Source organism: Rhodnius prolixus, unplaced genomic scaffold, assembly GCF_049639745.1.
Source record: "Rhodnius prolixus isolate KJV_2025 unplaced genomic scaffold, Rpr scaffold_17, whole genome shotgun sequence".
NCBI classification, from domain to species: Eukaryota; Metazoa; Arthropoda; class Insecta; order Hemiptera; family Reduviidae; genus Rhodnius; species Rhodnius prolixus.
In genome coordinates, this window is record NW_027411626.1 from 3,520,334 (window position 1) to 3,532,364 (window position 12,031).

Below are 12,031 nucleotides of genomic sequence, written 5' to 3' on the forward strand. Positions count from 1 at the left end.
GGTCAATTATTACAATCTCGAGTTTTTTTCTTTGGCAAGATTTACATCATTATTATTCACAGATAAAGGTGATGATTTATAAACGACTACTATCTCGAGATATCATCCAGATAAGAAGAATCTGATCTCGAGCTTCTGCCCAGCGAGTCATTTTTTTCCCCCCCGAAGTTTAAAATAGTTATTTATTTAACAAGTGTGGAAAGTAGTACTTTTCCTCACACGAGGCAGGGTTTGCACGCAAGTGCAAATTGCCGAGTGTGAGGAAAATACTTTACACTCGAGTTAAATATATTTTTTCTGCAACCATTAGATTTATTAACTAAAAAAATTAAAAATTTCATTTTTACAGTCTACAAAAAGTAATTTATTTATTATAAACATTTATTGTTATATTACAATTATTTACATTACTTACGTATTTACATTACTTATTACATTTCCTGCTGTTTCTTTTATTGATGGAGGAGTGTTTTCTAAACAGGCATCACTAGAATCCATTTTAAATTTCTATAAGGTAACACTATAACCTTTTTAACTGTTATAATTAAAAATATCTAATTATTTATTAAAGTATTATTTTTATTTCTATATTCCTTTCAATTTTTATTTTATTTTTTTAATATTCGTTTTTTAATTATTTAAATAAAATAAATTTAAATAAGCTTATTAGAGTTTTACAGAAAATATTTATGTTAATAACAAAACTTCTTATATCAAGGAAGCACAATAAAGTTTTTCCACTCACTTGTGCGGAAAGTGACACTAATGGGAATTTCCCCCCACTAGTGTGGGAAGTTGGGCATTACACAGCTGATTTTAATTGAGTAATGAGAACATTCCTACATGGTTGCAGAAAAAAGTTTTTTTTTGTTACTCCAATTTATTAAGCATTCTTTGAATTATGTACAGGTTCTGCAGATAGTAAAACCGTCCCCTGTGATGAAATAGCACTGTGGCCAAAGCTAGGTGCCCTTCCACCTCAAACCCTAATAGCAAGTACAGCGCAGAGCCGCTATAAGAATACCCGGGTACTATAATAACAGAACTACAACATTCCTAGTTTAAACTTTAGATTTTTCAAAATTCTCTAAAATGAATCTATCTAGAATGTTACTCAAATAAAACTTTTAGATAAATGTATCTATCTGTATTACAAAACAAAGTTTACAGATATCGGAGGAGTCATTTTTAAATAAGTCGTAGAAATGTGGAAAATCTATTCCTAATTGTTTCTTCCAACGGAAGAAATTTTCTTTGACTGGAAATTTTAGAAAACCTATTAAAGTCTCCTTTAACATCAAGCCTAGACTTTCCTTCAGACTCCAGAGGACTCAATACGGAGAATCTCAGGGAAAAGTTGAGATACAGAAATTCTGACCAGACTGCTATTATTTCCTTCTTCCTCTTCTGGACCCGGGCCTCCACAACCAGCCATTTCTCTCGATCGTGGACGGGGAGGCTGACAACCCACCTCCATAAAAAAAAAAAAAAAAACTTGTTGCAAAGACTTAACAGCAAGAAAAGAACCGGAAACTGACAAAAAAGAAACTACCAAGGCCAGTTAAAGGACTATATTTCTTATTAACAAAAAATAAAGGCGAATCCTTGAAATGGAGGACCCAAAAATTGCTTTAATAGGCCCAAGTTAATGGTGAATGAATGTTAAGTAATTCAAGCGCTTTGGGAAGGAACTATGGGAAGGCAGGCGCGCTGGGGACAGACAAACTGATCTCTCTCTCTTGAGTTTAGCCGGCCAAACTTTCTCCTTTGGTACCTTGATCGCTCTTTGTACGCTCCATTCTCTTTCATCACCCATGGTTACGTCATCAATACAAGCACGCACAGATGGAAATGGACTTAAAACATGGACTTTTTTTACTTTCCCTCTTTGACTCGAAATTAGGGGGGAGCCGCACAGAATTTCCCCAATTTGATATTTCCATGCAGACCCCTCACACCATAGTCGCGTCTAATAATAATTTTTCACATTTGGATCTTTCATATTTTTTTGGCCAGACTCATAGGAGAAAAAGTAACAGATTATCCCCAGAACTGTACTAGTGTGCAGTTGAGTAGAGCGGAGAGATAGTGACAGACAGCCTCACTCTCTGATCGCGATCTAACTGATGCCAAATTGGCAACATCTTATCCCCCCTCTCCGCCACCCACACTGCTGGATACACCGTACACACACACACTCACAGTTCGCCTGGTTATTACTCAATACATCCATCTTCCTACAGAACCCATTAATCGTTCAATGTTAATACATTCCGCCCACCCCCTCTCATTCTCCGCAATTAATACCATTCACCTTGCGCTCCTACACCGCCACCGACAGCTTCAATTCACTCGCCCACCAACTACATCCCTGTGACCAGCTTGTTGTCGCAGATATCTAGGCCCAGCTAGCAGATATTCGCACTTGGCCTACTTTCTGCATGATTCCCCCCAACGAAATTATTGCCTACTTTGTTTTTCTCAGACGAGATTTACGTCCAACTACCTTCAATTAGGTGGAGTGGACGGAGGCGACAAGCCTTCGTGAAATAATCCAAGGCTTGGACCGGGAATCGAATCCAGTACCTTGCGAGCCTCGCCTCTAACCGTTCAGCAATCGTGGCGCCTAAAATTTTTTACTACAATGTATTATTAAAATATATTTAGAGATATTGTATATGCAGAATACACTGACAAGACCTTCTCATTGCGCCCCTTATAAATTTAAATTGCCTTCAAACAAAGATTTTGCCTGTTACGAGACTTTAATGGATATCGTGTCCATTTCTAAACCGGAAGTGCCAGGACATTTGGGGAAGTTGTCTCTTCTCACGATTCCACTCTAGAAACGTAAAACTCCAATTATAATAAAGCAAAAATCTTCATCCAAAATTATCTTCATCGAGAAAATGTTAGAAGATCATCCACCCACCCATCCGTCGCTACTTCTCGTGTTTTTTTTTTTTTAATGATTTAAGGCGCGTCAACATCTAAGGTTATTGGCGCCCGGAGCTTTTTTCAGCGCACTGCCGGCCTCCGGACAGTGTTCTCTCGTTACAGACAACACTGTCCATCACCGGACAGTGAGCTGTAAGAAGCTCCTAGGAAGAGAAAATCTAAGGGTCAGCAGCTGGATTCGAACCCGGGACCTCCGCGTGGGAGTCCAGTATGCTAACCTCATAGCTAATCCGTTCCCTAATTCTCGTGTTTCTGCTTGATTCCGAGTTGCAGCCATCTTTAAGGCCCACAACGAACCAACCAGTTCCTCCTTTGTTGGCTTTCAACTTTATGCTTGGGGAAACCTTTTCAGGAACACTCTATTAAAGGGATCCTTGGGACTTCTCCCAATGGAATCCCTTCGGATTCTATTTTCCCCTTCCAAACAGCATAAAGTGCGACTCCGCGTGTTTTAACAAAATAAACATTTAATGTTGATGAAATCCCCGAGTTCATAAACAATATCCCTGTGGTTATACCACATTGGAGGATGGATTATTTTTCAGTTACCTGAAAACGCATCCTTTATTTAATACAAATTTCGTATTTAGATCAGCTGGTTTTATTTTCTGGGAAAATTGGTTTTGGGCATTCTTCGGGTGGGCGGGGGAGGAGGGGCAAGGTTAAATTGTTTCTGTAAGTCAACAATCTTTCGCCAAATTATACTCTGCAAAAATAATCATTATTACAGACTCATAAAAAACAAATAACCTTGGCTATCTCTGTACACACTAAAGAAATGTGGATTCCTTATCAGACTGTTTCCCCACAAATCCAACTTGAAGTGGAAAGCTACCTGTTTTTTTTTACCATTAACAAAATTATGGCAAAATTTGTTTAATTTTTGGTGAGGGAAAAAGCTATTTTGGTGAGGGGGTGATTAGCGCGTACTGGACACTGGACGCGCAGATCCTCGGTTCGAATCCTGCACATGGTCCCTTTGATTTTTTTCTTTCTAAGAGCTTCTTACAGCTCACTGTCCGGTGATGCGACATTGTTGTCTGTAACGAGAGAACACTGTCCAGAGGCCGACAGTGCACTACACCAATAGCCTAAGATGTTGTTGCTCCTTACAATTAAAATAATTAAAACAGTATTTCTTTTAATACGCAAACTTCTACAAAAACTTCATAGTCTATTCTTATAATTTGATCTTGGCCCTTCAAAGAATAGATTTAATCTAAGAGTACTGTAGACTTCCTGTATTGAGTTCTTAACGGTAACAACTATTCTGAGATGCTTTAAACTCGGAAAAGTCTTTCATATGGAGTCTGTAACTCCAAAAAGGAAAAAATACAAAAAATAAAGACCATCGTAAGCTTTTGGACAAAGTCACCCAAGCGGAAGTGCTACTTTACGGAATCGCTTTCCTTTAAACATGGATCCACTTCCGGGGCAGACTACTTGCAACCGTGAAAGCGAGGTTGAGTGTGCCCTGATCAGTAGGTTCTAATGGTGGCATCATATAGCGCGAACAGTCTCTTGGGTTTGAAACTTTAGCCTCCCGAAATATTATTGATTCTTGGAAGTTATCAAAGATCTGCGACGTCACACTACAGTCAACACTCTATCATTTGATTACATTTGACAATATCTAAAGTTTCAACCATCTTGAAAGTAGAAATTCTAGGTTTTCCGTAAAATTAATTACGCAACAAGAGAGAAGACGGTGAGCCGACATCGCCGTTGCTCACTTTGGCCAAGAAAAGCCGGCTGTCGTAGGTTTCACACGATGTGGTAATTTAGTTCTTTTTTTTCTCCTTTTTCATTGCTTCAGTCTATTCTTCTCGCTTACTACCATGTTGTATTCCAAGATGGCGACATCAAGGTCAACATTTTGCGCCTCCAACTAAATAAAATATAAGCTGTGTATTAAATAACTATTTGCCCCCCAAATTAAATGTTTACTTACAAACTAAATATTTTTTAAAATTATTATTTTTCTCTTACTTTTTTATTAGAGGTAGTATTGCAATCGTAAAAAATTTTTCAATATCGATCTTTCAACGTTTTGTAGGCTTACCTGAGGAAACCGGAAAAGTGGGTTGTGGAAAATTGGGCCCAGTTATAGAAGTACCTCAAAAATGAAAACATTGGGCGTGACCAGATTTGACTTTCTTTCATTGCAAATCTCACGGTTCAGAGGCTCGAATTACGAATTCCGCGCCCAGAAACTTCTCAACGCCCAGTGGATGTTCTCTCATTACAGATCGATTCGGGTCTCTTCGGCTTACCAGTCCATCGCGATACTACTTTAATATTAAACAGTCTATAATACCGTACACCTGATTAAAAACACACTTTAGAAGGGTTCCGTACCACAAATCTTAAAATAAATGATATCCATGTGGAGGAAAATCAGAGAAACTTTCCACAAAGTGAACACAATGGCTGCAACATGACATCATTTCCTGCTGAGCGATTTCCGTCATTCATCGTGATATAGTCTGAGCAACTTGCGAATTTTGACTGCTCTACACACACATACAATACGTTAATTTTCTGAAAACAACATTTTTTAGGGGGAGGAGGATTAAGGGGAACCCGAAATGGGTATTTCCGGCGAGAGTTTAAGCAATAAAGTCCCTTACCTTAGTAAAGATCATTGGAATCTCTAATTTTTAATTCTGTTCGGGTCCGATTGCACCGTGGGGCGATGATAGTTACTTATCGAGTGACAATAGGTCCTTTATTGCACTACTTCCGGTTCAAGAATTGTTCAAGTTGCATTTAATTTTCCTGTAAACTTGGTCAACTCAAAGTCTGTCTGATTTTCTTGTTTCCTGGAAGAATTCGGCTAAGGACTTCAAGGAATAGAGTAGGCTTCCCTGGCTACAACACTTATCCCACTTTAAGTTGAAGAAAATGTCGTTTTGTTGGAAAAGTGGTGAGATTTGGAGGTTTCAGACATTAAGCCATTGTCAGAGATTAAACACTTTGGAGATTTTGACTTCACTCAGGTTTCCGTCACGTACTACGCTTAACTAGACGGTAATGGAAGTGAAGTCGAAATCTCTACACCAAACTGATTAGACCCCTGAGGATGGATGAAAGAATTACTTACACACACCGTGCGCATCCCATGTAGGCAATAACATGTCTTCAATTGAAATAAGTAAGCTGCTATTGTTTACATCAACATTTCAGTATAGCTCGAGGTGCTTACACCTGGACAATACTTCCGGGCGAGAAATATCCACCTATGGAAGCGCGTCCGCAAATCCTGGTAATTTCTAAGGCACAGGGCCACAGGGCCTCATTTCAGCTTGGACATAACGGCTCATTACTTTGAATTCAAAAATGTTACTATGGCGAAGTAAAGACTGTGCAAGATGTCTGTGACTTTTTTTGAGTCACGGTGTATACACCTCCATTCTTTAAACTCTTTTTCTGATTCAGAGGACGAGGACTCAAAACAAGTATTTACAGAGAAAACTAACACTGAACTGAAAATTGAGCCTTAGAAATTTTTTTGGTTTCGAGAATGTTAAATATTTCAAATATTTAACAAACTGAAGTCACACATTCTCTACACACCAAAAACATTAAACTACTTCTGATCATGGGCGAAAGTCCGGAAACCGGAAAAACATGTGCGATACGCCGGATAGGATCAAATTAAAATATTTATGGACACAAAAATCAGGATTCTTGCAGAAGGAAATAGAAATGGAAAGCCTACCTCGTCCCCAATGACTCTGGATGATGGCCGCTACAGACATCATCGGCTTATCCTTCTTGATCATCTTCGTCGAGTTTGTCTGTAAGTACATAGGGTAAAGTACACACAGCACCACTGATTGTAGCAATAACTCTACCTGGTTCCACTAATAGGTTTTTTGTTGGAATTTTTAATCGATTTCACTCATGAAAATGATGGATACTTTGTAGCAGCACCATATCATCAACAGACACATGATCAATGTGATGACGAAAGATTATTCGTAATCGACAGTTCGATTTATTTTATTTACAAAAAAAAGCACTAGCGAAGCGCCCCATAGACACACGCAAAAAAAAAAAAAACGTTAAAAAATATGAAGCGGCAGAAATGGTGACAACGAAAACATAATATATTGGCGATGGCGTGCTTAGCGATACCCGTCTGCAGAGCCGGCAAACCAAGTTAGCGAACTGCGGGTATAGACATCGTGACCAGACTTCCCCCACTTGGAGCAGATCGCCGCGACTCTAGGTACACCACTTCCACACTAGAGAGAGTACTGCGCCAAGGTGGTTCTGCACACTCGCATGACTTTCTCTTACTGCAATCGCTGACTCGTAACAACACTCTAAACCTCCCACTGGCCTCTAAATGCCCCAAAATGAAATTTACGAGAAAAATCTTTGAAATAAAAACTTTCAGTACAAAAATACGAAGTTTAGAGAAACATTTTGAAGAAATTTTCGAAAAAATTGGGGGTACTTCCGGCATTTTCTAAGAATCTGATATTTAATAAACCACAATAAAACTCGGGAAGAGTCGTAAATTATATTGAAATGGTACTTTCGAGGAAAGAATAGCCACAAACCCCTCTCGCAACAGTCCTGTTACTCGGATTGTCCTGGAAAAATTTATTTAAGAAAGTAGCAGACAAGCACGAGAGCGACGAAAGCGGAAAGTTTAAAGGAAATCTCAATAATCCATACAGTTGTGTTACTTCCGGCAGTGGAATTAATATAAAAATTAATAATATGCAGGACAACAAGCTTTACATTCAAAAAGTCCTGTAGGAGAAGGATTAAGGGATTCTGATCGCCAGGTTGCAGCCAGGACACCTGGTGTAGTCCAAAATTAATAAATTTTTCCATAACAATTCGATTAAAGGTCCCATGGGAGAGGTTTGTCTAAAGTAAGATTTCAGTACAAAGTATAGGACTGCGTGTATTATATAACAATGATCGATTAACATAATATCCACTCGGGGAGAAAGATAGGATACTCGACCTCCGGAAAGGGGTAATCAAATCTGCCGGGTTCCTCTATCTACTTGTGGCTTTCCTATTAGAATAAAACTCGAAAGAAGTTGAAACTTGATTATCAGAGGTGCTCACGGAGAGACGGGTTTTGGATCAAAAAAGGATTCCCGGAAATAATATCAAATGAACTTTCCGGTATTTAAGGTTTTCTGAAAACTGCTTAAACGATTTTCTTTAAAACTGATTACCTAATGGTATAGCTGTAGTTCTTAAAATTGTATTTCTCAAGGAAATTCCAGTATGGGCATTTCCGGAAGTAAAGAGCCATTACAGTCTGGCAACCAATATAAGTATTAAAAAATCTTTTTTTCCGGCAAATTCAACAATAGATGGGTGTCTGGGAAAGGAAGTAGTCTTTGAAATGCATTTCCTTTGTAATGCACGTTCCTATCTCTTGCGTACTGTTAAGGAGGAATAAATATATTGCAAAAATCGGGAAGAATAGTTGTCAACCTAAAAAGTACCTCTTCACTCACGACTGTTCAGTAAGGCGGCTCAAAAATGGTTCCTCAGCTATTTTGAAAAAAACTTCATTCATTACACTGGGATACAGGCTTCCTTTTACGGAAGTCACATTTCAGTGTGTTTGGGGGGGGAAAAAACAAAAAATTGAGTTAGAAACTTAGGATTTGTAATAAGAGAAATTCATGTTTGCTCCCCAATTTTTATTATAATATGGCCATAGTTCCAGATAGGAGAGCTAATGGCCACTTTTTCGACCACATTAGAACTTAAAATCTGATAGAAAATAACATCTAGCAGGATCTTTTACGAGGTTAATAAATAGAAATGATCAGTCGCCTGTTTACATGTCAATAAATGAAATAACCTTCAATTCAACATAGGATTTACCAATTATTTTAAGTTGAATGTTACCTATTTGACATAAATATAATTATTTAATAAGTAAGTTTGATTATAGAGTTAAAGGAATGGTATTTTATTTCAATTGAAGAAAACTTAAATTACCAATAAATAATACTTAATGCTTAAGATTCAGTCCTTCGAAAAGTGTTAATAGAAGGTGATATTCAATTTAACATTGATACAATCATCAGTGCTTTCTCAATTATTATATACTTTTATAGCATTCTCAATAAAAGTACATGAGAAATAACGTTACATATCAAATCGGCAATACTAATGATTTTTTTTAATCGTTACTAATTGGTTCCTTTCCAAATGAAAGGGACATAAATCACTATTTGACCTACTAAAAATGTTTCTTGGAAGTTAAAAGAGATTTACATTATTTTGAATTTTTAAACATAAATGAAAACTGATCTATTATTTATAAAAAATAACTTATTTAATTAAATTAAATAAAGACTTACTATTCTTTAATATCTATTGTAATAAGAAAATAAACATAACTAAGGTTAGACATCAACGATAACCTGTTTATTAAATAAGATTCCTTGAAAGGAAAGTTCCACTCACCTCTTTCATTGGTCTCCATTGCTTTGCAAGTCTAAAGATTCTCCCACGGCAGAAACAAATAAAAAATCTAAACAATAACATAAAAACTATTTAAAGAAATTAAAATTAAAACTTAACACGAAACATTGCACTAGCCACTGACTTGCCCCACTTTCATTAAGCAATACCAAGAGCAATGAAACATGGCCGGCTAGGTTAAACAAAGCAAATAATACAGAAAAAAAAAGTCGGCTACTCTATGTTTACTTTTTTTTTCATTTAAAATTGATTTCAATAATGTTTAGTCAAATTTTTAATGGAACAAATACAAATATTCTGAATCAATCTTCCAAAACTTTTTAACGTTATGAACTGTAGATTCATGAATCAAGTTACCTGTGCTTAAAATTGAGAAGATATTAATATTCATTTGCAGAGAAGGTTACACAGTAACTTGTAGCAGGTTATACTTATTTGATGTTATTAAAAGTGGTTATTTCCAAAATTTAACAAACATTAACGAGCATTTGATATTAAATGGTTTAAATATTAAATCTTGGTACATAATGTAATTATTTTAGAACTTCGGCGATGGTAAGGTGTGCATTTTTCATGGTGAGTGGCAGAAAGCTATCAAAACTACTCTGTAATAGAAAATTTTCAATCATAATTGTTCTGTTCCTTTTATATTTTTTCGGTATATTTACTTTATTTTTTGAGAAAAGTTATTCACTTTATTATGCTAACCATTTTGACAAACAAATTGCAGTGTTTGTGAATCAGTGGTTGAAAAATGAAGTGCCACAAATTACTGGATATAACAATTATAATTACAAGTTTATCTATAAGTGTGAGAAAAAGTGTAAAGTAGATGATGATGGACCGTTGCGATTGGTTTATATAGTGAAATCTGCGACTAGAAATTTTGATAAACGAGAAGGGATTAGAAACTCATGGGGTTTTGAAAAACGTTTTTCTGACGTGGAAATCAGGACGGTATTTATGTTGGGCATTGATCAAGATGATGGGATACAGAAAAGAATTCGTGAAGAAAGTAAAGCTAAAGGCGACATTGTACAGGTGGATTTCCAAGATACGTACTATAATAATACAATCAAAACATTGATGGCCATGAAATGGGTTCTTGATCATTGTAATAAAGCTAAATTCTATTTTTTCAGCGATGATGATATGTACGTTTCTACGAAAAACGTTTTAAGGTTTGTACGTAATCCAATAGAGTATCCTGGTTATCTTGAAGTGCCCGTGAAGTCTGTACAACTTAGTGATCAAGAAGAAAATCCAGCTTATTTACATGGTAAAGAAATCAAAACTATAGTGGACATTGAACTTCGTGATGATAATGAACTATATGCTGGCTATGTGTTCAGAAATAGCCGACCAATGCGCTACCTCTTCAGCAAGTGGTATGTTCCTGTGGATGAATATCCATACGATTTATGGCCACCATATGTGACCGCTGGTGCTTATGTACTTTCAAATCGTGCACTGAAGAAACTTTACTATGCCAGTATGTATGTACGACATTTCCGTTTTGACGATATCTATCTGTCAATGTTAGCCAAATCTGTGAATATTGTACCGCTGCACAGTGCTGAGTTCTATTTCTATAAGAAGAGCTATGATCCATACGGTTATAGATATGTTATCGCTTCACACGGCTATGATAATCCGGAGGAATTAAGATGGGTGTGGAATGATCAGAAGAGTAATGGAAATGCATAGTTCATTTTAGCGGATGCAATTTGACGAGGGGCGTGAACAGAAATTGCAATAACATCCTTATTCTTTTTTTTTAAGCAAGGCTGGATTGAAAGGTTTGCCGTGATAAGGAAGTAAACACTAAGCACATAATTGATTGATCAAAAGTTGGAGAATCTGTATTTTGTGCGAAATCTCTTTGGAGTCGATCAATTGGACTGACATAGCTTTCAGTATTTTAGCAACTTATCATTTTATCTCTCAATGTTTTATTTAATATGTTGTCAGTCGTTTAATTTGTGTAAGTGGACAGAAAATTTGGAAAACGAATGCTTAAATTAGGAATTTTATTTTGAACGATTGTTATTCCCAGGAAATTAATTTAGTTCAGCAGGTAATATAGTACAATATACAAAAATGGCACGTTAAAGGAAAATCCAAACCACCCAGACTAACAGAAGAGCCAAATTGCCTGGAAAAATGTTTCAGATAATAGTTATAAATCTACACAAGAAAAAATTGGTTTACTGAGTTTAAAGAAAATCGTTACAGCCATTTCCAGCGGAAATCATTAAAAATTTAAAAAAAAAATCTATTCAAGTAGTTCCGGTTACCGAATCCAGGCATTCTCCGGTGAAGCGAAATACATACTAATTTCAACTTCTGCAGATTTTCGTTTTTGCTTAGTTACCATGGATACACCCAAACTAGACTTTTTCGGTTCCTTAAAACAGATATTAGGTGAACTTTGAAAGTAAAAAATGTGCAAATTACAGTACTTTCTCTTCTAGAAAGAAAAATATTAAAGAGAAAAACAAAAAATTAAAGAGTAATTTTTTTTTTTAGTTTAAACTTACAATATTTATTATTCACAATATTTATTTAAAACAATAATAAATAGTCTATCACTGAA

General features: G+C 36.3%; 2 protein-coding genes across 5 annotated transcripts in view; one reads left to right on the forward strand and one right to left on the reverse strand.

Moving 5' to 3' along the window:
* Positions 1-9,611, reverse strand: part of usp (retinoid X receptor ultraspiracle) — a 63,492-nt gene extending 53,881 nt beyond the window's left edge. For 2 of the 3 annotated variants that reach the window (XR_012461609.1, XM_074139159.1), the window contains exon 1: positions 6,680-7,161. Coding sequence is in view for 2 of the 3 variants with exons in the window: in XM_074139159.1 (XP_073995260.1) it covers positions 6,680-6,770 (91 nt within the window). In the remaining variant the exon portion in view is untranslated. Of the gene's footprint in view, positions 1-6,679; positions 7,162-9,417 lie in introns of those variants that run through there. The other variant, XM_074139162.1, reaches the window with a different exon arrangement.
* A 203-nt stretch (positions 9,612-9,814) lies between these two features.
* On the forward strand, positions 9,815-11,986 carry brn (beta-1,3-galactosyltransferase brn). 2 transcript variants are annotated; one of them, XM_074139164.1, is made up of 2 exons: positions 9,821-10,011; positions 10,166-11,986. In XM_074139164.1, exon 2 carries the CDS (start codon positions 10,399-10,401, stop codon positions 11,140-11,142), a length of 744 nt encoding a protein of 247 aa, XP_073995265.1. In that variant the 5' UTR covers positions 9,821-10,011; positions 10,166-10,398; the 3' UTR covers positions 11,143-11,986. The 2 variants fall into 2 exon arrangements, with proteins under 2 accessions (XP_073995264.1, XP_073995265.1); XM_074139163.1 differs by having other exon boundaries at positions 9,815-11,986.
* The last annotated feature ends 45 nt before the right edge of the window (positions 11,987-12,031 follow it).